The 27,846-nt window shown below is 37.6% G+C and overlaps 1 protein-coding gene across 2 annotated transcripts in view; it reads right to left on the bottom strand.

Annotated features, from left to right (window-relative positions):
• LOC150099058 (low molecular weight phosphotyrosine protein phosphatase-like) overlaps nucleotides 1-27,846 on the bottom strand; it is an 80,593-nt gene that overhangs the window by 9,965 nt on the left and 42,782 nt on the right. For both annotated transcript variants that reach the window (XM_090405702.1, XM_090405703.1), the window contains one exon: nucleotides 15,024-15,085. In XM_090405702.1, coding sequence (XP_090261828.1) covers nucleotides 15,024-15,085 — 62 coding nt within the window. The remainder of the gene's footprint in view (nucleotides 1-15,023; nucleotides 15,086-27,846) is intronic.

The raw sequence follows: 27,846 nt of genomic DNA on the forward strand, positions 1-27,846 counted from the left end.
AACTGCATAATTTCCTGAGGGAATTATGTAACAATTCATGAAATCATGCCCGTCAGTTCTTTCCTCAAAACTTAATCTGCTTATATGTACTCTCCTCCCCCCATTTGCTTATGACAATTACGTTTTAATTAACTCTGCTTATAAAATCTTGAATAATGATATCAAGTTCTTCTTTAATCTTTATTTTTAATGTAACTGCGCTCCTTATGTTATCTGTTTAATTCCTCAGTTTTTCTCAGAACTCTTATCATTGCTTATGGTCTTTGAGAAACTGATAAGTTTCTCAGAGATCAGAAAAACTGTGTCAAAGACCATCTTCTCACTTTGAAAATGGAAAATTAAATATGGAAGAGGACAAAAAATTAGCAAAGTTGATATGGTAGGAAGTCAAATGAATAATTTTATATGGAATAGGAGAGAATTTAGTTAAAACACTAAACTAGTTGTATACAAGACAGTATTCAAACCAATTTTACTTTTAGATATGAGAGCTGAGTTAGAAATAAAACACCTGATCAAAGACTGAAGACCACAAGTATGAGAGTTCTGAGAAAAATTATAGTGGACGTAGACATGGTTAGCATTCATGAATGTGATTGCAGATCTAATCTCAGGATGTATGGTCACTTAAACAGGTTAGGACGTTGGCAAAACAAGTTTTTTCCCAAGATAACAGTAAAAAGACCCGGTGGTAAACCAAGATCTATGTGTATTAATACAGTTACAATTTGAAGACTGAAATATCAGATCTGACAACAGTGGAATCCTGATGGACAAATTAATTTGGAGGGAAACTGTCAACAGGAAGTGGGTAATGATGTTATCTTTTCATGTAGTACTATCACGTCGTGTTGCAGGTTTAATGGAGTATTAATAGCACTAGAAAAGGATTAAGAATCATTTTAATTCTTCCAATATTTCATCACAGTTACTGAGACATCTTCAGGGAGAAGACACACATACACACAAAATAACTATGAAATAGTATTGTGTTGTAAATGTAAAATGTGGATATAACGCTAAACTTCCTTTCTAGGTGAGGCACTCTTTATAGACATTTGTAGGAGGCCTAGAATATTAAATTATTATTACACCTCCAGGGAGTCCAAAGATCATCAAGGGAGGGCATACACCACAACTCTCTGTCTCCATTACATCCACCAACTATTTTCATCATCTATAACAACACCATCTACTGTCGCCACCACCACTAGTATTTTCACAGACAATTACAAACATTCATGCCCACGGCAGGATTAGAACCCACAGCCTTTTGGCTGGAGAGCAGATACGCTAACCACTCGGCCAACTAGGCTGGCAAAAAATAATGATCCTTCTGCAGGCATAAACTGGAATCTCTGAGGATTAAGTTACCCATATTTTGGGAAGTTTCTTGCATCCATATTTATTTAAATTCAGTTGACTTCTGAGTGCAGCTGTAGATTCCAAAAACAGTCTTTCTTTTTTAAATTTACTATGAAGCATGGTGGTTTTTTCTAGAAAATCCTGTGGGTGGTATTCAACACATGGTCCACAAGACTAGATTAACTATGGTCATGATAGCATATGTATGTTTTGTGTTCATCTATGCAGATAGTGGCTGATCTACCTGCCTGTCCAAAGAATGCCAATTTGCAGGAACAGGGCACTGATCTTTAGTGGAATGGATGAAGTGGCAAGTTTCCAGTGGGGCTTACACAATGTGCAAAGGTATTTTAAGGATTTGGCCTCATGGTCCAGATACATTAGAATCCTTCCTCTGTCACCTCAATAGTCTACTCTACATCCAAGGATCCAGTTTACAATAGAAAAGGAAACTAACAATAGTTTACCCATCCCATACACCTTAGTGACATATCTTCCAAATGGTAACCACACATTCACTGTATACTGAAAACCCACTCGCACAGGCAGACACATTCATAAACTTTCCCCACCACCCTTCTCAACAATAACAATGTCATCATCAAAACGCTAACCAATGTGGAACCTCTCTGTCAACAGATCTCAACCAAATACACAACATCTTTGTATACAATAGCTATAGTTTTTACAGAATTAAAAAAGTAATCAATCTTCCCCCCAATTCTTGGCCTTCTCTTCAGAAGGATTTCAGGAATGTCATCTCAGTCCCCATGTCCAGGGTACATTCGAAAAAAAAAAAAAAATTGCCAGGTCCCTCCAAAGGGATATCAGGAATTTGATGATGGCATTCAGTTTTTAAAACATCTATATATCCTTCTGTCATTATAGGATTGATCCCAGCTGCCAATCTAGGCCTTTCTTCAGTTTCTAATGTAGTTGACGTCATCTCAGGCCATTAGAGCTTTCATTTCTAGAAAAATGACTGCAGAACCCATGCTATTTCAGAGATATGTTAGATGTGAAAACTATGAGATGGAAGCAATTATCTTGTAATTTCAACCCTGAAAGTTTAAATTCACTAATAGTCTCAAGCACAATCAGTGATGGTTGTAGAGTGGAGAAAAAAAAGTGGCATATGTAAGTTACTTTTCTATATTTTTCATCATCATCATCAAATTCCTGCCATGTACCCTCAAGGGGTGTACAGGATATGATAGCACTACATGAAAAAAAATTACATCATTATTAATTTCCTATCTACAATTTTCCTCCAAATCAGTCTGTTACTTGTCAAGACTAACATTATTAGATCTTATATTTCTATCGTCTAAAGCACTTTGTACCGTATCAATCCACCTATATCTTGGTCTTCCTCTGGGTCGTTTTGCTACCCAACCTGGCAGAGAACACTTGTTTTGCTAATCTTTCCTCTCCCATTCTGTTTAAGTGACCATACCACCTGAGATTAGCTCTGCTAACGCATTCCTGGATGCTGACAATGTCAAGCTCTTTCCTAATATCCTCATTTTTAATATGATATTGCCATTGATGCCATCTGTTCACGCCTATAATCTTTCTCAGGACTCTCATATCTGTGGTCTCTAGTCTTTGGTCAAGTATTTTACTTCTGACCCAGCTCTCAGATCCATAAGTTAAAACTGGTTTGAACACTGTCTTGTATACAGCTAATTTAGTGTTCCGACTAATTTCTCTCTTATTCCATATGAATTTATTCAATTGACTTTCCATCATACCAGCTTTGCTGATTCTATTGTCAATTTCTATATTTAATTTACCATCTTCAGTAAAAAACGTGCCTAAATAGCTGAAATGTTTTACTTGTTCCACAGGTTCTCCATTCACAACACAGTTGACATTTTCAATGATTCTGCCTATTTTCATTGTCTTTGTCTTTTTATTGCTGACGATCATACCATATCTATTACAACAGCTATTCGATTTAGTCAGAGAATCTTGCAGACTTGTAGCGGATTTATTTAGAAGTATAACACCATCTGCATAAAGCAAAGAGCTGACATTAACATCTCCAATTTTGATATCAGGTTTAATACCACTTTCCTTCATAATGTGATCCATATAGATAATGAATAACAGAGGGGATAATGTACATCCTTGTCTCACACCAGATTTAACATTAAACCATCTTCCTGTACTTCCTTCAATTCTAACTGCTGACTTACAACTCAAATAAAGACTAAGTATTGCTTGATATAATGCCCCATTGACACCGTATAACTGCAGCGTATTGAATAGCTTCTCTCTTGGCACCTTGTCATATGCCTTTTCCAAATCGACAAAACTTAAATACAGATCTTTGTTATACTCCCATGCTTTCTCGACTATTTGTCGTAAAGTGAAGATCTGATCCTGACAGCCTCTATTTGGCCTGAATCCAGCTGGTTCTTCACCAAACTTTTCTTCCACAATTGTTCTCAACCGTTTCTCAAGTATACTTGATAGATCTTGCCAGAAACACTCAGTAGGGAAATACCTCTATAATTCTCGCATTCAGTTTTATTTCCCTTTTTATATATGGGTACTATGAGAGCTCTACTCCAATCATCGGGAATTCGTCCCTCTGTCCAGGCTTTCTGAACTATACAGTGCAGCCACTGTAAGACTCTTATACCACCATACTTCAGCATTTCTGGTCGAATATCATCTACTCCTGCTGCCTTTCCATATTTCAAGCCTTTGATGGTTTTTTCTACTTCAAGTATGGATATGTATTCCTGACTGCATGACTGGTGAGTGTTTTTTATCACTGTGCTGTCATCACTGCTTGTTTCATTTAGCAGTTTTTCAAAGTAATTACTCCATACTTCAAGGATATCTTTTTCTCCCGTTTTCATGTCACATTTATCATCTCTAATTCCTTTTACGGCACTCTTTCCTCCATTCTTAAGCTTCTTCAACAACCTCCAGAATATTTTGCCACCTTCTTGATATTTATTTTCTATATTCCTGCCAAAGTCCTCCCATGACTTTTGTTTAGCTAGTTTTACAGAGTGTTTAGCATTCTTGCATTTGTCTCTATATTCTCTAAGAGCACAAGCTGACTTATTTGACAGGAACTTTTGATATACTTTTTTCTTTTCTTTCACTGCCTCATTAACTTCCTGTGTCCACCAGGGAGTTCTGATTTTTTTTATCCTTACAGACAACCTCACCACATGCCTCTCTGGCAGAATCAATCAATGTTTACTTCAGAGTTTGCCACTGAATCTCCAAGGTTTGATTCCTGTTCTCAAACTCTTTCATTTTTTCTTCAATAATCTTTGTGTATTTTAGTCTACAGTTCACATCTGAGAGCTGCTCAACTTTTATTCGCTTTAAAACTTTCTTAAATGTTATTCTTTTCAATATGAAATTCAATTTTATCCTGCTCAAGACTAAATAGTGATCACTTCCAATTTCAAATCCTCTTTACACTCTGGCGTCCTGCAACAGGAAGAAAACATCACTATCAACAATAACATAGTCAATGAGACTTTTCTTATTTCTTGCCTCTTCTCTCCAAGTGAATTTGTGCACATTTTTATGTTGGAACATGGTGTTAGTAATAACCAGTCCATGTCCTGAGCAGAAATCCAACAAATATTTGCCATTATTATTAGCTTTGCTCTTTTCTCCAAATTTTCCCAAAATATTTTTGTATGTCTCACAATCATTTCCTACTCTGCTATTTAGATCCCCAACAAGGACCAACTTTTCATTTTTCATTGTGTCTGTTGCTTTTTCTAAAGCCTCAAAAAATTCCTCCACTTCTACCTTAGTAGAACCTTCTGTGGGACCATAGGCACAAATAAGTCTCATTGTCCAGTTCCCCATTCTCATATTTGCCCACATTACTCTACTTGAGACTGACTGCCATTCAAGAAGATTAGCCTCATATTTTGTGTTGAATACTATGGCTACTCCTTCTTTTCCTTGATTGTCATTGCCTGAATATAACATTTTGTATTTATTGCTCAGAAAGATCTCACCAGTTTTGGTCTTTTTTGTTTCAGTCACCCCTATTATGTCGATCTGGTACTTATCTAATTCCTCAGCCAGCTCCATTTCTTTGCCATTCAGGCTTCTTACGTTGATAGTACCGATCTTTAACTCTGGTGATGTTGAGTTGGGGCTTGTTTTCAGATTTGTTCCAGTAGCTGACTTTTCGCTGTTTGCCCTGGTTCCCTGGCGAAAACAACGGGGGCCTTGGTTAACCGGGCAACGCCCCAGCCGGCATGAAATTTTGTCATGTTGTACCATCATTTTTTTATTTTGGTTTAACCAATAAGAATACAATTTGGTCGGCTAAATCCCAAATTGCCAGCCCATCCTCGTCCTTTCAGTATCCAAGTAGATACCCAACAGGGTGCACCACGAGAAGGTGAGGATTGGACATTAGGTCAGAAGCCCTGGTCGGTTCTCTGCATTCCTTTAAAGGCTATGTGGAGGTCTTCTCTCAGTTATACAGCTTTATATATTTCTTCTGAGCAACTACACTGGTATCAAAAAGTTAAAGATGAACTGCATTTTTACTTGTATATGAAAAAATTTCATGACTACAGCCAAATTTGGACAAATTTATTGCCAGTAGACTAATAAATAAACATAACTGGGAGAAGACCTTCCAGTTATGTTTGTTTATTTATAGGAAGACCTCCACATCACTTTTCAGGAATGCGAAGAACCGACTGGAGCTTCTGGCCTAATGTCCATTTCTCACCTAGGTACTGAACAAATGAGAATGGGCTGGCAATTTTGGACTTAGTTGACCAAATTGTACTCTCTATTAGCTTAAACCACAAATGCACATGATGGTAAAACATTATGAGATTTCATGCTGGCTGGGGCATCACTTGGTTAAACAAGGTTCCTGCTGTTTTCATCAGGGAACCAGTGAAAAGTCAGCTACTGGAACAAGCTCCAACTCAACATCTAATAGAATAAAAATAAACCTAACATCAGAAGAACTGAAGATAGGAACCATCAATATAAGAAAATGGAGAGGAATTTGAACTTGCAGAAGAATTGAAAAAGTACTACATGGACTAATTGGCATTATAGAGACAAAGTAGACAAAATCAGGTGAGATCTTACTAAATAATAAGTACAAGATGCTATTTTCGGGCCGTAACGATCAAGAAAAATGATCAAGGAGATAGCATTCAATACAAAACATGAAGATAAACTTCTTGATTGGAAGGCATTTTCAAGTAGAGCTATGTGGGAAAACTTCAAAATTGGGACAAGGACAAACTTATTTGTGCTTATGGTCCAACAGAAGGTTCTTCTATGGAAGAAGTGGAGGAATTTTTTGAGTCATTAGAACATGCAGCTGACATAAACAAAATGGAAAAAGTGGTCTTTGTTGGATATCTGAACAGTAAAGTAGGAAATGAATCCCACCAGGCATATAGGAACATTTTGGGAAAATTTGGAGAAAAGGACAAAGCTAATAATAATGGTAAGTATTTACTGGACTTCTACTCAGGACACTGATTAGTCATTACTAACACATGTTTCAACATAATGATGTGCACAAGTTCATGTGGAGAGAAGACACATGAAATAAGAAAAGCCTCACTAACTATGTCATTGCTGATAGTATCCTTCATGCTTGTTCAGGATACAAGAGTGTACAGAGGATTTAAAATTGAAAGTGACCATTACTTAGCACCAAGCAGGATAAAAATGGATATCACATTGAAAAGAAGAGTATGCAAGAAAGTTTTAAAAAGAACTTAAGTTGAGCAGCTTTTACAAGTAAATTGTAGACTTGACTATACAAACAAAACTGAAGAAAAAAATGAAACAAATTGAAAACAAAAACCAAACCTTAGGGTCTCGTCAGCAAACTCTGAAGGCGACATTGATTGATTGATTCAGCTAAGGAGTTATATGGTGAAGTTGTCTGCAAGGATAGAAAAATGAGAACACCATGGTAGACAAAAGAAGTTAAAGAAGCAGTTCAGGAAAAGAAGAAAGCATACCAAAAGTTCTTAGCAAATAAGTTGGCATATACCCTAAAAGAATACAGAGAAAAATATAAGAGATATTAGCTGTGTCGAAAAGTAGTTAAACAAAAGTCATGGGAAGAGTTTGGTAAGAATATAGAAAATATCAGGATGGCGGCAAAAATGTTCTAGAGGCTATTGAAGAAGCTTAGAAATGGAGGAAAGAGTACTGTAAAAGGAATCCAAGATGATAAAGGTGACATGAAAAATTAAGTTAAGGATATCCCAAATGTCTGAAATAATTACTTTGAAAGGTTGTTAAACAAACGAAGCAGTGACAGAACCATACTAAAAAATTTTCAACAGGAATACATATCAATACTTGAGGTAGAAAAGCCATCAAAAACTTGAAACGTAGACAGGCAGCGCGAGTAGATGTTATTCAACCAGAAATGCTTAACTATGGAAGTATAAAAGTTTTGCAGTGGCTACACTGCATAACTCACAGGGCCTGGTCAGAGGCTTGAATTCCTTATGATTGGTGGAGTAGAGCTTTCATAGTATCCATCTATAAAAAAAGGGAATGGATGTGAGAATTACAGAGGAAGTTCTCTACTAAATGTTTCAGGTAAGATTTATGCAAGCATACTTGAGAAGAGGTTGAGAAAGATTGTGGAAGAGAAACTTGGAGAAGAACAAGCTGGGTTCAAGCCAAATAAAAGTAGTCAAGATCAGATTTTCACTTTAAGACTAGTTAAGAAATCATGGGAATATGACAAAGATCTGTACTATCTGGAAGAGGCATATGACAAGGTGCCCAAAGAAAAGCTTTTCAAAACACTTCAGTTATATGGGATAAATGGAACATTATAAAGAGCATGAAAGTTTATTTTCCACTTGGTTAGAGTATAATAAATTTAGTTTAATCCTTTATCCAAGTGTGAGCAAACAAAGTTTGCGCCTGAAAGTATCTTCAGGACTGGGTTAAGGTGGTACACACCAGGGCAACTCGTTGCAAAGGTGGAGCAAGCTACCAACACTCCTATCCTAGTATCTCCTATAATGCAAAACACATCTCCTTGCGGATATGTCTATTGTTATGCATTAAGGGAAGGGCCACTACCCAGACCGGTTTCGACCTTTATTGAGGTCTCTTCAGTGGGAGCCAGGTCTGGGTAGTGGCCCTTCCCTTAATGCATAACAATAGACATATCCGCAAGGAGATGTGTTTTGCATTATAGGAGATACTAGGATAGGAGTGTTGGTAGCTTGCTCCACCTTTGCAACGAGTTGCCCTGGTGTGTACCACCTTAACCCAGTCCTGAAGATACTTTCAGGCGCAAACTTTGTTTGCTCACACTTGGATAAAGGATTAAACTAAATTTATTATACTCTAACCAAGTGGAAAATAAACTTTCAACATCTTTCTCTAAATCCAGAGTAATTTATTAAAAAAGGGTGGCACACCAATTGGCAATTCCTATAGGTGGAGATGACCTGCAAATGCTTCTGCCTGATATCTCGACTTGGGCCTGGCTCCCACTGAAGAGACCTCAATAAAGGTCGAAACCGGTCTGGGTAGTGGCCCTTCCCTTAATGCATAACAATAGACATATCTGCAAGGAGATGTGTTTTGCATTATAGGAGATACTAGGATAGGAGTGTTGGTAGCTTGCTCCACCTTTGCAACGAGTTGCCCTGGTGTGTACCACCTTAACCCAGTCCTGAAGATACTTTCAGGTGCAAACTTTGTTTGCTCACACTTGGATAAAGGATTAAACTAAATTTATTATATTATAAAGAGCAATATATAGTCTATATTTACGTTGTCAGTCATCAGTTAGAATTAAAGAAGATGGTTTGATGTAAAATCAGGAGTAAGATAAGGATGCACATTACCTCCACTCTTATTTATCATCTATATGGATCACATTATGAAAGAAAGTGGCATCATGCCTGATATTAGAATTGAAGAACCTTAGCTCTTTGCTTTATGCAGATGATGTACTCCTACACTCATCTAGTGCAAGTCTCCAGGATTCACTAACTAAACTAAATAACAGTTGTAACAAATTTGGTATGAAAATCAGCAATAAAAAGAACAAAACTATGAAAATAGGCAGGAGCATAGACAATTTCAGCTACATTCTGAATGGAGATCCTATAGAACAAGTAAAATATTTCAGCTATTTAGTGAAGATGGCAGGTTAAATCTGGAAATAGACAACAGAATAGGCAAAGCTGGCATAGTGGGTAGCGAGCTGAATAAATTTATATGGAATAAAAGAAATTAGCCACAACACCAAACTTGCAATATACAAGACAGGGTTTAAAACCAGTTTTATGTTATGGATCTGAGAGTTGGGTTAGAAATCAAGCACTTAATCAAAGATTATAGACCACTGACATGAGGGTATTGAGAAAATTAAGGGAGTGAACCAATGGCATCAATTGCAGAATCATGTTAAAAATGAAGATATTAGAAAGGAACTTTACATTATTAGCATTCAAGAATGTGTCAGCAGAGCTAATCTAAGGTGGTATGGTCACTTAAAATAGAACGAGTGAAGAAAGGTTAGTAAAAAACAAGTGTTTGATGTCAAGATGGCAGGAAAGAGATCCCCAGAGGAAGACCAAGGTCTAGGTGGTTCAGTCAGAAATGGCTTAGAAATTTAGATATGACAATATTGGAGTGCTTGATGAGAGATTAATAATAATGTATTCTTAATCATGTAGTGCTTGTCAGAGTAACCTGAACATAACTTGGGTGTAAATATCAGGAAATTGATGATGATAATGATGATATTAATAAATTATATTACACAAAAAATTGTGTTATGAATTTCGTAATATGGTTTTTGACAAAAGTTATGAATTTCCTAAGGATGTAGTTAAGGAATTAATGCACAGTGCTTACAGAAAACTATGCAGAGACACATTTCAATATGGAATACATCTGCTCTGAACTACGATGCAGCTCTCACAACATCATACCATGCTTAGCACCAAGTGATTCCTGAGTTCTTAAAGCAAACTGGCCCACTCCTCCTTCAGAGCAAGGATAAGGCCTTGTCTGTTTTCTGGAGGGAGGTGAATTTTGAGCAGCAATGCATCTCCCTATTGCATCCAAAATGTGTTCTGTGGGATTGAGATCTGGGAAGTGTGCTGGCTGACTCAATTCTATTAGTATCCTTGGTCTCTGGAAGTATCTCCACAGCTCGTGTACAATGTGGTGTGGCATTGTCATCCATAAAAATGAATTCTTCACCTACAGCACCATGGAACAATCAAATATGATGTTGAAGAACTTCATTGTATATCATTCACTAGTCATAGTCCCTTTTTCCAGCACTTGTAACTCAGTGCATCCATTAAGCATAATGCCTCTCAACACCATGACCCCAGCTATGGGGTCATGGTGTTGAGAGGCATTATGAAAAGTTGAGCAGCTGTTGTTGGTATTAGTGAAACATGGCTGACAGAAGATGATAAAGCTAGTGGGATTGAATGTGACGGGTATAGCGTGTTCAGGAGTGACAGGGAGAATAAAATGGGGGGAGGAGTGTTATTGATGATAGCTGATGAGTTGCAGCCAAGGAGTATAGAAGTTGAACTGTAGGATAGAGAAAAGAGCACATTTGAGGCTATTTGGTGTGAGATAGAGGCTAGCAGAGTATTTGCCTAGTATGCATAGGCAAATAGAAGAAATGAGTGGAAGGAGGGTAATTATTATGGGTGATTTCAATTATGGTACATTGACTGGAAGGAGGAGAGGGCACATGGGAGTATGGAATTGGATTTTATGCGGTTATTAAGGGACAACTATCTGCGACAGCATGTAGTGGAAAATACTAGGGGCAGAGAGTGCTTGACCTAGTAATCGCATCTGAGAATGTGGCTGTAATGAACATGACCATGTTGCCACCAACTGGTGAGAGTGATCATAAGGTCATGACTTGGGAGGTGGCTAAAGGAGTGGAATTTACAATTAAGACAGGGTACATGTGGAATTACCGGGCTGGTAAGTATGACAATGTTAGGAGTGTGCTTGGCTCAGTGCCATGGCATGTAAAACTGCAAGGGCTGGATATTGATAGTGCATGGGAAGTGGTTAAGAAGTGTTTGCAGGAGGCAATGGTTGACTGTATACCAAGAGTCCGAATAATAAATCAAGTAGGGGTTAAATGGATGAATAACACTATTAAGCTTGAGCTACAAAAAAATAAACAATTGTGGAGGGAATTTAAGGAGAAAAGTGACCAGCAGGTGCAGGAACAGTATAAAGCTCAGGCCAGAAAGGTAATAAGGGTGGTAAGAAAAGCAAAAGCGGATTATAAAAGAAAATTGGCCATGCAGGCTAAAGATAATTCCAAACAGCTTTTTCAATATGTTGCAAGTAAAAGGAAAAACGTTCATGGCAGAATGATTTTAAAAAATGCTGAGGGTAGGGAGGTAATCGAATCAGTCGATATAGTGGAATTACTGAGTGAGCACTTTGCAAGAGTATATTATCTAGGTGGTGACATTGCAGGAATGGAAGAACCAACAGCTTATACTGGAATTGTGATGAATGAAGTAGAGGTAAATAGTCTATTACAGAACCTCACTGTCAATACATCTGTGGGATTGGATGGTATACCATCTCGTGTCGTACGAGAAACGGCTAAAGAATTGTCAGTGCCCTTGACCATTTCGTTTAATTTGAGCCTCGGGTCTGGGTCAGTCCCAAGGGGGTGGAAAGAGAGGAAAATAGTTCCACTGCATAAAGGTGGTTCCAAGGCTGCCGTTGAAAATTACTGGCCAATCAGCATAATAGGAATCGTTATCAAGGTCTTGGAGAAAATAGTCAAGAGGAAAATACAAGATTGGATAGATGAAAATGGGATACTGTATCGGGGACAGCATGGTTTTGTGAAGGGTGGATCATGCCTCAGTAACTTGCTCACGTATTATAACACAGTGACGGCTGAACTGGATAAGGGTAATGGGTTTACAGTGATTCTACTGGACCTTGCAAAGGCCTTTGACAGGATACCACATGGAATTCTAATCAGTAAAATGCAGCATATGGGGATGGATATAGGGTTGGTGAGATGGATAGGAGGGTGGTTGACAGAGAGATATCAGAGAGTGGTTTATTCAGGAGTAGAGTCCACAAGACGGCCTGTGACTAGTGGTGTGCCACAAAGATCTGTTCTTGGACCACTGCTGTTTAATTTGTTCATTAATGATATAGGAAAGGATCTGAGAGGAACAGTTCATTTGTTTGCAGATGATGTCAAAATTTTGCAGGATGACTTGGATAGATTGGAGGTCTGGGCTAAGGAGAATGGATGTCAATTTAATGTGGCAAAATGTAAGGTTATACATTTTGGGGTGAAAAGATTAGAAGTAGTTTACTACATTAGTGGAACTGTACTCCAGGAAATTGATGAGGCACGAGATTTGGGAGTGTTGGTGGATAAGGAGTTGAAGTTTAGGGGGTACATTTCGAAAGTGGCCAAATCAGCTCATCAAATCACTTGGTTGCTGAAGAATACGTTGACAAGCAGAGACAAGAATGTTATTGTTCCTCTGTATTGACCCCATCTCGACTACTGTGCCCAGATTTGGTCACCTAGGTTTCTTCTTGATGGGGAGGAGGTTGAGAGGATCCAGAGGCGAGTGACCAAGATGATAGCAGGTCTGTGGAATGAACCTTATGAGAACAGGTTAAAGATTTGTGGGCTGCATAAATTGGTTGATAGGCGGAGGAGGGGGAGATATGATTGAGACATTCAAATTACTGAAGGGTTTCTATAAAATTAATTCAGAAGATATTTTTGAGAACAGAGCTGGTTGTGGGAGGACTAGGGGACTTCCATGGAAGCTGGTCAAGAGTGTGGTTAGTAAGGATGTTAGAGCTGGGTGTGGTAAATGAGTGGAATAGGCTGCCAGAGTCTGTGGTGGGTACTGTGACAGTGAATGAGTTTAAGACGAGGTATGATAGATACTGTATGAATGTTGAATAGTTGTGATGAACATGATTTGGGGCCTCCCTCGATGAGTCTAAGGAGTCCCTGGAGTTGCCCATAATAATAATCCATCTGGTTTTTTTTTACGAGGAAGTGCAACAAAATTTTGGCTTCACAGAAAACTATGACAACATTTGCTAAAACAAATAATGAAAAAGTACTGGAAGTTTCCTACCTAATAAGTTACCGTGTAGCTCGAGCTGGTAAAGCTCATACCATTGCAGAGACTCTTATTAAACCTTGTATAATCGATATTGTCAAGTGTTTGCTTGATGAAAAAGCTGTTAAGTTAGTCTCCAACATTCCTTTATCAAATAACACGGTGCTAGATGAATCAGCGATATTGCTGATGACATGAAAGAGAGACTTGTCAGTCGCATCAGGTGTACCAAATTCACACTACAAATGGATGAATTGACTGACGTCGCCGGGTTGGCGGTTTTAATAGTATTTGTTCGTTATGCTTACTTACAAAGCTATTACGAGGACCTTCTTCTTTGCAGACCACTACCAACCGACACATCAAGGGGTGAAATATTTAATCTTTTGGATGAATTCTTCTCATCAAATGAAATACCATGGGAAAACTGTGCAGATATATGCACTGATGGGTCACAATGCTGGAGCCATTACCAAAATTAAAGATAAGGCAAAGAAATGTAGCAGCAGCCATTGCATTCTTCGTAGATACGTGCTAGCCTCAAGAAAAATGCCTTCTGAGCTTATGATAGTGTTGAAAGATGCCATAAAAATAATAAATTATATAAAATCGCAACCTCTTAAAAGCAGGCTCTTCAAACTAATGTGTGAAGATATGGAAAGCCACCATGAGTCCCTCCTGCTGCACACTGAAGTAAGGTGGTTGTCTCGAGGAAAAGCGTTGACACATTTGATGGAACTACATGCAGAGGTAGCAGCATTTTTGATGGACCATAACGCTCTATTGGCAACGTTTTTAAATGATGAAGACTGGGTGTGCAAACTGGCGTATTTGGCTGACATTTTTAGCACAATGAATCTATCATTGCAAGGAAAAACTGCCACAGTTTTTGATGCAAATGGCAGTGTCTTCTTTTAAGAGGAAACTTATGTATTGGTTGAAGTGCGTGGAAAAGGATGATATCGATTGCTTCCCTCTTACAAAAAGCTTCTTGAATGAAAACAACATCAAGATTCAAGAAAAAATACAGAAAAATATTCAGTCGCATCTCGAAGCTCTGAAAGACTCGTTTGAACATTATTTTCCGACAGCTCAAGAGAAGGTGCTTGATGACTTTAAATGGGTACTGAATGTGTTCAGCATGAACAGAAAACCACCAGGCTTAAACTCAGTGGAATACGAGGTCCTCATAGATTTGATATCTCACAGAGAACTAAAAATCGTGTTTCAAAACCGAAGTTTACTGGAGTTTTGGCTGCATTTACAAGATGAATTCAAAATCTTGTCTGAGAAAGCAAAATTAGTATTGCTGCCTTTCTCAACTACATATCTCTGTGAAACAGGATTCTCCGCCTATACAGGTACCAAAACAAAATACAGAAGCCTCTTAAATGCAGAACCAGACATTCACCTGCAATTATCATCAATTGAACCTAAAATAAGAAAACTGTGCAAAATAATATGTACATATTATAAACATATATGTAAGAAAAGATGTACCTACAAGTGACTTACCTAATGTTATTTTCATCCATGCCAAATATATAATCAAATTTCTTGAAATCATCCTCCATTACCTGAAATGTATATTATATAGACAGTAAGTCGTTTTCTTTCCAACAAGTTTCTAAACATTACTATTAAATATATCAATCAATGTATTCCACAATGTCAAGAGATTGGTAGAACTGAGAAGAGAAAAAAAGCAAGAGATGCGAGGAAAGAAACAAGAATGTATAATAAACAACAGAAAGAGGGTAAGGAGAAATTTTTTTACAGTACTTCTATGACAAGAGGAATACTTAATGCCAGCATGACTATATCTTGTTTCCCTTATGCAAATTCCCTGCTGTGTTCTGATAGAGAGAAATTGAGGAGGGCAAATGAATCAATATAAAGGTAAGAACGTAGAGTTTGTAGACCCTATGGACTGAATTTGACAGACATAAGGACTTATATAAGGCTGATGGACTATACTTAAATGGATTTAGTGGGAGGTGTCTAGACACACTAATTCACTCAGTGTGAAAGTCCAATATCAGGAAAACTAAAGCTATTAGGATGGATGCCGAAGAGTGTGTGTGTGTGTGTGTGTGTGAGAGAAAGTATTGTAGAATCTAATATTATAAGCACCAGTATCGAATTAGGCAGACAGAAGTTAAAAAGGTGCTTTGGGTCTTAAGGAGATGCTGCAGTACATACTAATGCTAGAAGTATCAGAAATAAGGAGTATCAGCAATAGTTAATGCATTCACTATTGTCTAAAGTTATTGTAATTAGTCAGCTTAGTTGACAGCAAATGATGCAGTTGTTAGGGAGAGAATGTGAGGGGATATAGTATTTTCAGTGAGAACAGAGAAGACAGGATGGGGGAGGGGGGTACTGCTGATGACAGCAGATGCAGCCAAACTGCATCCAAAAAGAGTAGGAGGCAAGCATTTGGATGGCAGTACATGTCAGGTAATCTTTTGTAATAGAAAGGCCAACTGACAAAATATACAGGTTCCACCCCTCCTCTGCCAGCCTAAAGGCCAGAGAGGGGCAAGGGATAATGTGGAATACAAATGCATTAGCAAATTAGCACAATGAGCATAGGTTAAGTAAGTGTTATGGGGGACTTTAACTACAGCCACAGAATGCAAGGAAATGGAATTTATACACCTACTAAGCCAGGGATAGTCAATCTTTCAGACAGTGCAGGCTGCATTAGAAAATTTCAATGAAACCAGCAGGCCACTAAGCTATACTGCGGTATTTAGAATTGTAAGATGCTTTCCAGATTCACCAGGAATGCTATGCATTTATATAAAATCCTATAAAAATAAACAAAAATAAATAAATAAATATGGGCAACGTTTTTCCTTGACCAGCTTGTCAATGTTGGCATCAATGTTGGAAGTCACTATGCACAGAGTATTCTCGAGATGTTGGTCCATAATCTGAGTTTTTGTCTTGAACTTCACATGCTTCATTCTGGAGAAGAACTGCTCACATAAGTATGTGCTTCCTAACAAAGCACACATCTTCAAAGCATGGCAGCGAAGATTAGGGAATGCGTCCTCAGAAATGTAGTCTTTGTAAAATGTAAGCAAGGGCACATTGAATAATTTTTCTCTCAAAGAATAATTGTTTTGGAGTTTAAGCAGCTCCATTTGTACTGAGCCTGGCATTTTAGCAGCATTGACACTGAATGGCATTGAAAATAAATCTAAAGAAGACTGTTGGTTATGAAAATCACTAAATCTCTCTTTGAACTCACTTCGCAACATGGCTGATTTTGTAGCATTTTCAACAAGAGACGAACAGTTAGACTCAGCGAGATGCTGAAGTAAAGTCTTTTCTTGCAAGTTGTGCCTCCCAAAGTTTGAGCTTGGCCACAAAAGTTTTGATGTGATCAAACAGAGTGTGCACCAGTTGATCTTTGGATTGTAGCCGCATATTTAGGTTATTTATATGCATAGATCTCAGTCACAAAGGCAAAGTCTGTCATCCACTTTGGATCATTAAATTCCGCAATCGGATTCCCCTTGGTTTGCATGAACGGCTTCGCTCCTTAAGTCAAAGACTCTTTTAAGAACCTTCCCTCTGCTCAACCAATGCACATCACTATAATAAACCACATTGCCGTGATCCGCTTCGCGCTCTTGGGTCAAAAACTCTTGGAATTGATGATAATTCAATCCTCTTGCCCTAATAATATTGACGACAGTCACAATAACTTTCATGATATTCTCAAATCCAATAGTTTTCGCACACAAATTCTCCTGGTGGATTAAACAGTGGTAATGGACGAAATCTTTTCCTTCTATTTCCAGTTCTTTCCATAGCAGCACAACAAACCCTTCATTCTTTCCCACTATAGTAGGGGCACCATCAGTTACCACACCCTTGAGGTTGGTTAAGCTGAGGTCGAAACGCTGGAGTGTTTTCTTGGCAGCTTCAAGAATATCAGTGACTTTCATCGTTCCCTTCATAGGTACAAGCACTAGCAGTTCTTCTGTCACATTGAATTGTTCATCAATGCCACAGACAAAGATAGCCAGTTGTGCTGTATCCTTCACATCTGTGCTCTCATCTAAAGCAAGTGAATGTGACAAATTCGGATGACTGTTTTTTTTAAAGTTCCTTCAATGTCATTGGAAATTTCTTTGACACGTCGTGCTACAGTTGCCCCAGACAAACTCGGTTTTTTTAAACACATCCTTATTAAACACCTCCTCAATTTGGAGACGGTTCACTTTGTCCACATGAAGCCGCCCTTGAAGGCGATCGAAATTGGATGCATACTTTGTTTCATAGTGTCATTTTATATTATATTCTTTTGATACTGACATTGACTCACGACAAATTAAACACACTGGCTTATTGTCGATTGGCACAAAAAAAGTACAAATTGATCCACTTTTCATTAAAAACACGACAAGAATCACTTGATTTATGCTTTTTACTTGTAGACGCCATAGTGATGGAAGGTGAACCAAAAAATTATCCAAAATGGCGATGTAACAGTTATTATCCCCTTATTCTCACACTAATGAAAAAAGTCTGGCAATATAAAACGACAATAGGCTATGGCTGACACAATGAACCTGTGTGCGCTTATACACGAATATCACACCGTTCATGACTGACTAACTGTGGATGAGATCCTCAGTGAGATATGAAAATAACGAAGTACTTTGAGATGTAATAACAAGAACTTCTTTCCCACTATAGTAGGGGCACTTGAACGAACTACTGCTTCAGCCTGTAGTTCGTTCTAGTACTTAAGCCTGTAGTTAAGTGCTAGTACTAACCTGTGACATTAGTAGTAGTACTTAAGTACCGCTTGGCGCTGGTAGATGGTTGAAGAAGCATGTCTATTTAATATTTATTTTTATAGGATTTTATGTCAAGTATCAAATGCACAGCATTCCTTATGAATCTGGAAAGCATCTTACAATTCCAAATACTGCAGTATAGCTTAGTGGCCTGCGGGCTTAATTGAAATTAATTTTTATTTAATCACGTTTTAACGTTAAGTAGTTATTTTTTCAAAATGGCTGGGGGCCACAGCAAAGTGCTCCACGGGCATGTGTTGAAGACACCTGTACTAAGCAATAATTACTTATAAACAGCATATAATGGAGGGAGTTGAGTGTTGGATTGGTCATAGGATCAGAAGATCAGTTGATATACTGTCTGATTAAAAAAGTGATCATTCGGTCTTTACTTGGGAGGCTACAAAATTTGGCATTTTCAGTTAAGAAGGAGTATACATGGTAGATAATTATTAAAATCTTAGGAGGCAGCATGAAGCAATGCCATGGCATAAGAATCTGCAAGGGAAGAATGTTAGCAGAACATGGGAGATAGTCTAGGGGTATCTGAAGGGAGCAATATCAGACAGTACATCCAAGGTCAGGACGATAAATGAAGTAGCAACTAGATGGATAAATAGTATCATTGTGCAGGAGCTACAAAAAGTTGTGGAGGGTATAGAGAAAGGCAATCAGATAGCTCATGAACAGTACAAGCAGAACAAGAAAGGTCACCAGCATGAGAAGAAATTAGCTGAGCAGAAGGAAGAATGATGACCATGGAAGGTTAACATGAACTGATGTGAGAACAGAGGCTGATGATCTGGAAGTACTTAGGATGTTTTAGAATCTCAATGTAAATACAGTCATGGGACTAGATGAGATATCAGCTCACATATTAAGAGAATGTGCAAAGATATTAGTCTGCAAGAATGATATTCGTCTCCAAGACTGTAAAATCTTTACAAGACTTTGCAAACCAATCAGTACCTCAGGGTAGTGGTAAAAAGTATAGGAAAAGTTGGTCAAAGAATTTAGGAATGAGTAGATAAGAATATGATATCCTCTGGGGCAGCATGGCTTTGTGAAAGATTGTTATGCCTTAGTAATTTACTAATGTTTTATAACATAATGACAGCAGATTTGGATAAAGGTAATGGCTAAATGATGATACTGCTGTATTTTGCAAAGCCATTTGACAGGATACCACATGGAATTCTATTATGTACATTGGAACAAACAGGAATGGATAATATACCTGGTGATATGGATATGAGGATAACTGATGGACAGATACCAAAAAGTAATATATGGAGTAGAATCCAGGAGAAAGCAGGTGACTATCAAAGTGCTCCCAAGGCTCCGTGAATGGACCACTACTGTTTAATTTGTACACAAATAATATGAAGGTATTATTCAGATGTTTGCTGATGATGAAAAACCAGGTAGAGTAATAGTTAATCAAGGCAATGGACAGTTTGCAAGATTGAAATAGGCTGCTAGTATGAACAAAAGATAAAAGGTAATGGGTATCAGTTTAATGTAGAAAAGTGGGAAGTTATGCATTTTGGGATAAAAATATTACAGTCTACCACATCGATGGAAATGTACTTCAAGGCAACTGATGAAGCTAGGAATTTTGGGGTGTTGGTAGATAGAGAGCTGAAGTTCAGAAGCCATATTGCTAACGTGACCAAGGTAGCTCACAGGATTACTTGGTTATCTTTCCTCTTTCTAAAATGTGCTAAGTCCTCATCTGGATTACTGTGCTCAGGTCTAGTCAACCTGGGTTTCTTGGGGATGATGAAGTGGTGGAAAGGATAAAGGATCCAGAGGCAAGTGTCCAAAATGGTGAGGTGAGTAGTCTGTAGAATATTCCCTATGACATTGAGGGTCTGTTGGTTGAAAAAACAATTAGCTGATAAACAAAAAAACAAGAGGATATGATAAATGTTTATGTTACTAAAAGGTTTTTATAAGACTTGGCCACTCTCCTAATGCAATTTCCATTACTGGAAATGGCGTTAGGAGAGTGGTTAGCAAGGATGAGGACCAGATTTTTCACTTGGAGAGTGGTGAATAATTGGAATAGGTTGCCAGAGTTAGAACTGAGTGATTTGTAAATGAGAGGAATGATACACGAGAGTCTGAGTCTTCATGATGAGTCTTAGAAATCTGTGACTGTCCAATAACAATAAACTCTGAAGAATGCCTCATAAAGAAGACAAAAAGACAGAAGAAAAAGAATGAATAATTGATCTTAGGGTATACAAGTGTTTTTTGCAAAAAAAACAGAAAATAACAATTTCATTTAAACTGATTTTTTTTAATTGATTTTTTCTTTCTTTAATGCTATTATCTCACAAGAAATATAATGCTCTACTCTTCAGAATGTTAATGCCGAACTTTTTTTTTTTTTTAATGACAGACATTTAGCACAAAGACAGTGACCTGCATGGGTAGGCTAACAACAGATTTCTAGAAATATGTTGTGAGACCATTTTGATTACATACTCATCACCTTCTAGCTTAACTGACAAAAGTCACTGCTTCTTCACTGAGGATGATGTGGTTCAAATCATACATGTTTGCAGAAGTCTGCTCTAGACAAGCAAACATAACTGAATTTACAAAGCTTACTGTTTTCCAATTCAATTGTAATTTTATATCGTGATGTTTGTTGACGAAGAGAAGACAGTTATTTAGCTTCGATCTGACTACATTCGGAGCCCATAAACGTCATCAATACATCTTCACCGAAAAGAAAATTTAAGGTTGGTTTGAGACATGGGATTAATTGCAAAGCAACACTGTAGATTATTAATACAACTTTTTACACCAAAGGGACAAAGCCGTATAACTGAGAGGAGATCTCCACATAGCCTTTAAAGGAATGTGGGGATCCGACCAGGGCTTCTGACCTAATGTCCAATCCTCACCTTCTCGTGGTACAACCTGTAAGGTACCTATCTGGATACTGAACGAATGAGGATGGGCTGGCAATTTGGGATTTAGACAACCAAATTGTCTTTATTGGCTTAAACCAAAATATAAAATGATGGTACAACATGACAGAATTTCATGACGGCTGGAGCATAGCCCGGTTAAACAAGACCCTCATTATTTTCGCCAGGAAACTAGAGCAAACAGCAAAAAGTCAGCAACTGGAATAAATCTTAAAACATACCCTAATTCAACATCACCAGAGTTCAAGATCGGTACTATCAACATAAGAAGCCTGAAAGGCAAAAACTGGAGCTGGCTGAGGAATTAGATAAATAACAAATCAAAATAAGTGGGGCCTGAAACAAAAAAGACAAACTGGTGAGATCTTTCTGAGCAATAAATACAAAATGTTATATTCAGGCAATGACAAACAAGGAAAAGAAGGAATAGCTATAGTATTCAACACTAAATACGAGGCTAATCTTCTTGAGTGGCAGGCAGTCTCAAGTAGAGTGATGTGGGCAAATATCAGAATGGAGAACTGGACAATGAGACTTATTTGTGCCTATGGTCTCATAGAAGGTTCTGCTAAGATAGAAGTGGAAGAATTTTTTGAAAAGGCTTTAGAGAAAGCAACTGACACAATAAAATAAAAAAAAGTTGGTCCTTGTTGGGGATCTAAATAGCAGAGTAGGAAATGATTGTCAGACATATAAAAATATTTTGGGAAAATTTGGAGAAAGAGCAAAGCTAATAACAATGGCAAATACCTGTTGGACTTCTGCTCAGGACACGGACTGGTTATTACTGACAGAATGTTCCAACATAAAAATGTGCACAAATTTACATGGAGATAAGAGGCAAGGAATAAGAAAAGTCCCATTAACTACATTATTGTTGATAGGGATGTTTTCTCACTGGTGAAGGACACCAGAGTGTACAGAGGATATGAAATTGAAAGTGATCACTATTTAGTCTTGAGCAGGATAAAACTGAATTACATATTGAAAAGAACATAAGAAAATTTTAAAGAGAATAAAAGTTGAGCAGCTCTCAGATGTAAACTGTAGACTAAAATACACAAACATTACTCAAAAAAAAAAAAAAAATGAAAGAGTTTGAGAACAGGAACCAAACCTTGGAGATTCAGTGGCAAACCCTGAAGAAAACACTGATTGATTCGGCCAGAAAGACATGTGGTGAGGATGTCTGCAAGGATAGAAAAATCAGAACTCCATGGTAGACACAAGAAGATAAAGAAAAGAAGAAAGCATATCAAAAGTTCCTGGCAAATAAGTGAGCTTGTGCTCTCAGAGAATACAGAGACAAATGTAAAAACACGGTGTAAAACTAGCTAAACAAAAGTAATGGGAAGACTTTTGTTTAGAATGGTAAGAACATAGAAAATAAATATCAAGAAGGTGGAAAGATATTCTGGAGGTTGTTGTTGAAGAAGCTCAGAAATGGAGGAAAGAGTTGCTGTAATAGAAATTAGAGATGATAAAGATGACATGTAAACTGTAGAAAAAGATATCCTGGAAGTATGTTATTTTATTACATGGTTTGACTTGACAGAAATGATGCAGTACCATCATAATTTTGATATGATGTTATTGATATAGATGTGTTATTTCAACACCTGCATAAATACTGTGCATGCTTGCTGCAACATATATGAAAATCCTAAACCTGATCCTGATCTGCTTTACACTAAAAGTAGAGCATATGCTGTTGTGATCAAAGCAGCAAATGATTTCACAGATTTTGTAACTTAACTACACATGCACACGAATATATCAGGTTCTGGGTTGGAGGCTGTATTGTGAGAGGTTAGCTTCTTCAACTCTCGTGTAAAATAGATGATCTATTTTGATTTTTTTTTCTTTGAAAAAAATCATGTTTTATAGTAAGCCCCCATAGTTTAGTCAGTATAAATGAAGCTCTCTGGTCAGAAATACTTGGCTTTGATTCCCGTCTATGATGTGAGGAACTTTTATTGGGTGTCTTCTACTAAAAGTGAGTTAGCCAGTCTCATGCAGTGGTGGAGGATTTTTCATTCCTTAAAACAGGCAAACCATCCCTATGAACATATTTGTTCATGGGAATAATTGTCTTCTCTTCGTCAATAAACATCACCATATAAAATTACAACTGAATTGGAAAACAGTAAGCTTTGTAAACTCAGTTATGTTAGCTTGTCTAGAGCAGACTACTATAAACACCTGTATGATTTGAACCCACATCATCCTCAGTGAAGAAGCAGTGACTTTTGTCAGTTAAGCTAGAAGGTGATGAGTATATAATCAAAATGGTCTCACAATATATTTCTAGAAATCTGTTCTTAACCTAGCCATGCAAGTTGCTGTCTTAGTGCTAAATCTCTAATTCCAATCATGGACTGTTTTGAATTTTCTGGACTGCATTCATTCATTCTCAACTTCGATGGATGTGTTTTCTTATCTTCTCCCCCCCTCTATAAAATGAAACATTCCATGAACTGGTATCTTATAACCTTTTCAGAAGTTTGTAGGTCTATTATATCACTCTTCTTCTTCTATCTGATGTCTGCAGTCAACAAATTCTCAATCTGTTCTCATGATTACATTTCATACTTCCAATACCAGTTTGTATTTGCAATCTTTGTTATTATGGTTCTGAACTTCAGTTTCTTTTCTACTAAACTAAAATCCATAGCCTGATCAGTTTCTTCTAGCATAATCCTACCAACATAATGTCATTGCATATCTCATCATACCAAAGTGCATAATTTTCCATTTGATCACGTCGAATGACAGTTTTTTTTGTTTTTTTTCACACCACAATTCCAGCCTATTAAAATCATTCTACAAGTACTGCATGTCAGTCACATTCCTGATTTTGCAGACTATATTTGAATCATCAACAAACAGTTGTATTTCTCCTGTCCAATCCTTCTCAAGACTTAAGGTGACTCAAGACTTAACATATCAAACCACTTTTTGATATGTTAATCATCCATTCCCTTATCCATTGAAAAATGCATTTCATGTAGTATCCTGTCAAAAGTCTTAGCAAAGTCCAGAAGTGTCATGGTGTATCCATTCCACTTGTTTAACTGAACCTAAGAAGAGCTGAAGGATCTTCTGAGCGATATGGATCTTCGAATCTACATTGCAGGATTGAAATGCTAAAAACAGCACTAAGATTATAATTTTAAAAGCATCATCAGGACAATAAGTTTTGGTTGTGTGTGAAGAAGAAGAACATTGTTTTGTAAAATGTTAAAAGATTAATCAAAATTTTAGAATTTTTTTTCCCACTTGGTTAGACTTAATAAATTTAGTTTAATCCTTTATCCAAGTGTTGTTGGAAGTTTTTTTTCCCCCATTTGGTTAGACTATAATAAATTTAGTTTAATCCAAGTGTAAGCCAAACAAAAGCTTACACTTGGATAAAGGATTAAATTAAATTTATTATAGTCTAACCAAGTGGAAAAAAAAAACTTCCAACATCTTTCTCTAAATCCAGAGTAATTTAATAATAAGGTGGTACACCTTTTGGCAACTCATATAGGTAAATATGACTTCTCCATTGCTTCTGCCTTAGTATCACCACTTATGGGTCTGGCTCCCACTGACGAGACCTCAATAAAGGTCAAAACCAGTCTGGGTAGTGGCCCTTCCCTGAATGCATAGCATTATACATGTCTGCAAGGAGATGTGCTTTGCATTATGGGAGCTACTGAGACAAGGAGTGATGAGAGCTTGGTCTACTTTTACCACGAGTTGCCTCAGTCCTGAAGATACTTCAGGCACAAACTTTGTTTGGTTTACACTTGGATAAAGGATTAAACTAAATTTATTATTAATCAAAATGCTGAGGAGACAACATGATGCTAATGAATCCTGTTTGTTTACAGATGCATCATGGCTTAGTTTGAGGGTTGTACTTCTACACTCTGGATATAAATATCCTCTATTCCAGCAACATAATATATCTTTATGAAAGAATTCTATGTGAATGCCTTTGATTCACAATTACATTAACTGATATAAAGCAGTATGACTTTACACATGGAACATAGGTTGCAGCCTGCAAGGGATGAAACTTTTAACGAACCCTATATCAATGGTTTCACAGAATACTTGCCTTTGCAAGTGGTCGAGTCAAGATAGTCACCATACCATGAGGTTAAACCATTGTAATAGAGTTCAGTACCAAAGAAGAGAAGCATTTTACATCCTTCCCTTAATAAGCTTAAAGTTCTCTTGCTACCACTTCACATTACATCTGGTTTGATTAAAAAAAAAAAAAAAGTCTTTAAAAATAACAATGGTGATATTTCCAGTATTTAAAGGAAAAGTTGTGAAGAATGAGTGGTGAAAAATATTGAAGGCATTCTTATTGCCCATGAATGTATATATTTAAGAGGTCAGTTCCTATTAAAATTATACTAAAAAAAACAACATATGCTTTCAAACCAGTTACTTATTTTTAGCATCTGTTAAAAGTGGCCTTTACAATGATCTTACAGTAAACATGCTATAGGCATAAAGGGTAATGGGGATGCAACTAATTTCCATTTGGATTGCATTTGTCTTAATGCGAGTACTATCAGTGATGAACATAGCATATGACTCCAAGTTATTTCTTATGAAACAAGGTGCTCAAAGGCCAGTGAAAGTCTTGGCTTGATTTCTGACTTTTTGCTCTTTTTTAAAGAAATCAACCAGGCCAGCTATAGTTGACTAACCAATACCAATATAACAAATTTGCTCATCATCAAAAACTAATGAAAAGTCCAAACCAAAACTCCATACTAAAATAGTATAATAAATAATAATAATCCATGGTACTTTACTAGCAATTAATTCCTGAATAACCTATTCAAACTGGTTTCAATAACCCTAATTTTAGGATAAAGTGCTTATTAGTCTTAATGCCAAAATATATATATTTTGTGTATAAATTGTGTGTTTGCCTGATTGGTTTACCTAGCTGTGGGATAAAACCCTGTCATCTCCATACAAGCCTGGCTAACTCACCTTCAACTGAAAAGCCTGATAAAAGTTCTTCCCATCCAGAGGACTTTATTGAAACTGAATAAGAATAGGTACAATGCTATACTAAAAGAAATTCTATAACAAATTATCCATTATAACAAACTATTCTCATGACCTTACAAGTTTGCTATAGTGCAAGTCCACTATACTCTATAATCAAGGACTTAGTTGAACAAACCTGGGTCAATTTCCATTCTAGGATGTGCCCTCATAAGGGCTTTTTAACTAAAGGCAAGTTATCTGGTTTCATACAGAGTTAGCAGGTAAAACCTGGCAAAAAGTTTTCATCCTAACAAACAAACCCACCAAAAAATACATGCAATTTACAGTTAATCCTATCTCCACAAGCAAACCATGCAAATAAAATGACCTTAAGGTCATTTTATCTGCCCATCATAACATTAACTAGATTTCTACGAAGCCAATTTAAGTGGTCATGACATGCCATTAACCCAACACTTAGAGTTAAGATAAAATGAGCAAATTCACACATCTTCATTTCACATGACCATATGTATGCTTCTTCTTCTTTCGCTATGCCTTATCCCATGTTAAACGGGGTCGGCGTTCCCATCTTTAATCTTCTTCCAGATTCTCTGGTCCAGAGCATCTTCCCGACTCCATCCTTTCTCCCCAAGATCCTCTGTCACCTTATCCTTCCATCTGAGTATGGGCCTGCCTCTTTTCCTCCTTCCCGCCACCTCCACTCATTTACCAACATACTCCTCACCCCTTCTCTCTACATGACCGAACCACCTCAGCCTGCTTTCTTGTACCTTCTTACCGATCGGTCCCACCTTGATCGTCCCTCTGATGTAATCATTCCTTATCCTGTCCTCCTTTGTCACACCACTCATCCATCTCAACATCCGCATCTCCGTGACCTCCATCTTCCTCTCCTGTGCCTTTGTTATAGGCCACGTCTCCACGCCATGGAGCATCGCTGGCCTCGCCACCATCTTATACATCTTTCCTTTCATCTTACAACTCACTCTCTTGTCACACAGGACCCCACTCATCTTCCTCCAGTTCATCCAGCCGCATGTTATTCGGTGCTGTATTTCCTCATCCAGGTCACCATTCCTCTCGACGACTGACCCGAGGTACTTGAATTTCTTCCCTAAAGTTAACCTTTCACCCTGGAGTCGTATGATCATATCCTCGTCACTCCCCGTTGATATATATATATTCGGTCTTTACCCGGTTAATTTTCATGCCTCTCTCCTCCAATACCTTTCTCCACTCTTCCAGGGTCTTTTCAAGCTTCTCTCGGAATGATTCGCAGAGAACAATATCATTGGCAAACATCATGCTCCATGGCACCTCCTTCTTGACGTCCTCCACTACTACATCCATGACCAGATCAAAGAGGTAGGGGCTCAGAGCTGATCCATGATGGAGCCCTATGACAATGGGGAACCCCTCTGTCATGCCGACACTAGACCTGACCTGAGTTTTCACTCCCTCATACATCTCCTTCACCAATCTCACGTACTTTTCCGACACCCCCTTCTTCCTCATACACCTCCATACCTCCTATCTGGCCACCCT

Source organism: Typopeltis vanoorti, chromosome 15 (assembly GCF_054136105.1).
Source record: "Typopeltis vanoorti isolate ZY-2024b chromosome 15, IOZ_Tvanoo_1.0, whole genome shotgun sequence".
Classification (NCBI taxonomy): Eukaryota; Metazoa; Arthropoda; class Arachnida; order Uropygi; family Thelyphonidae; genus Typopeltis; species Typopeltis vanoorti.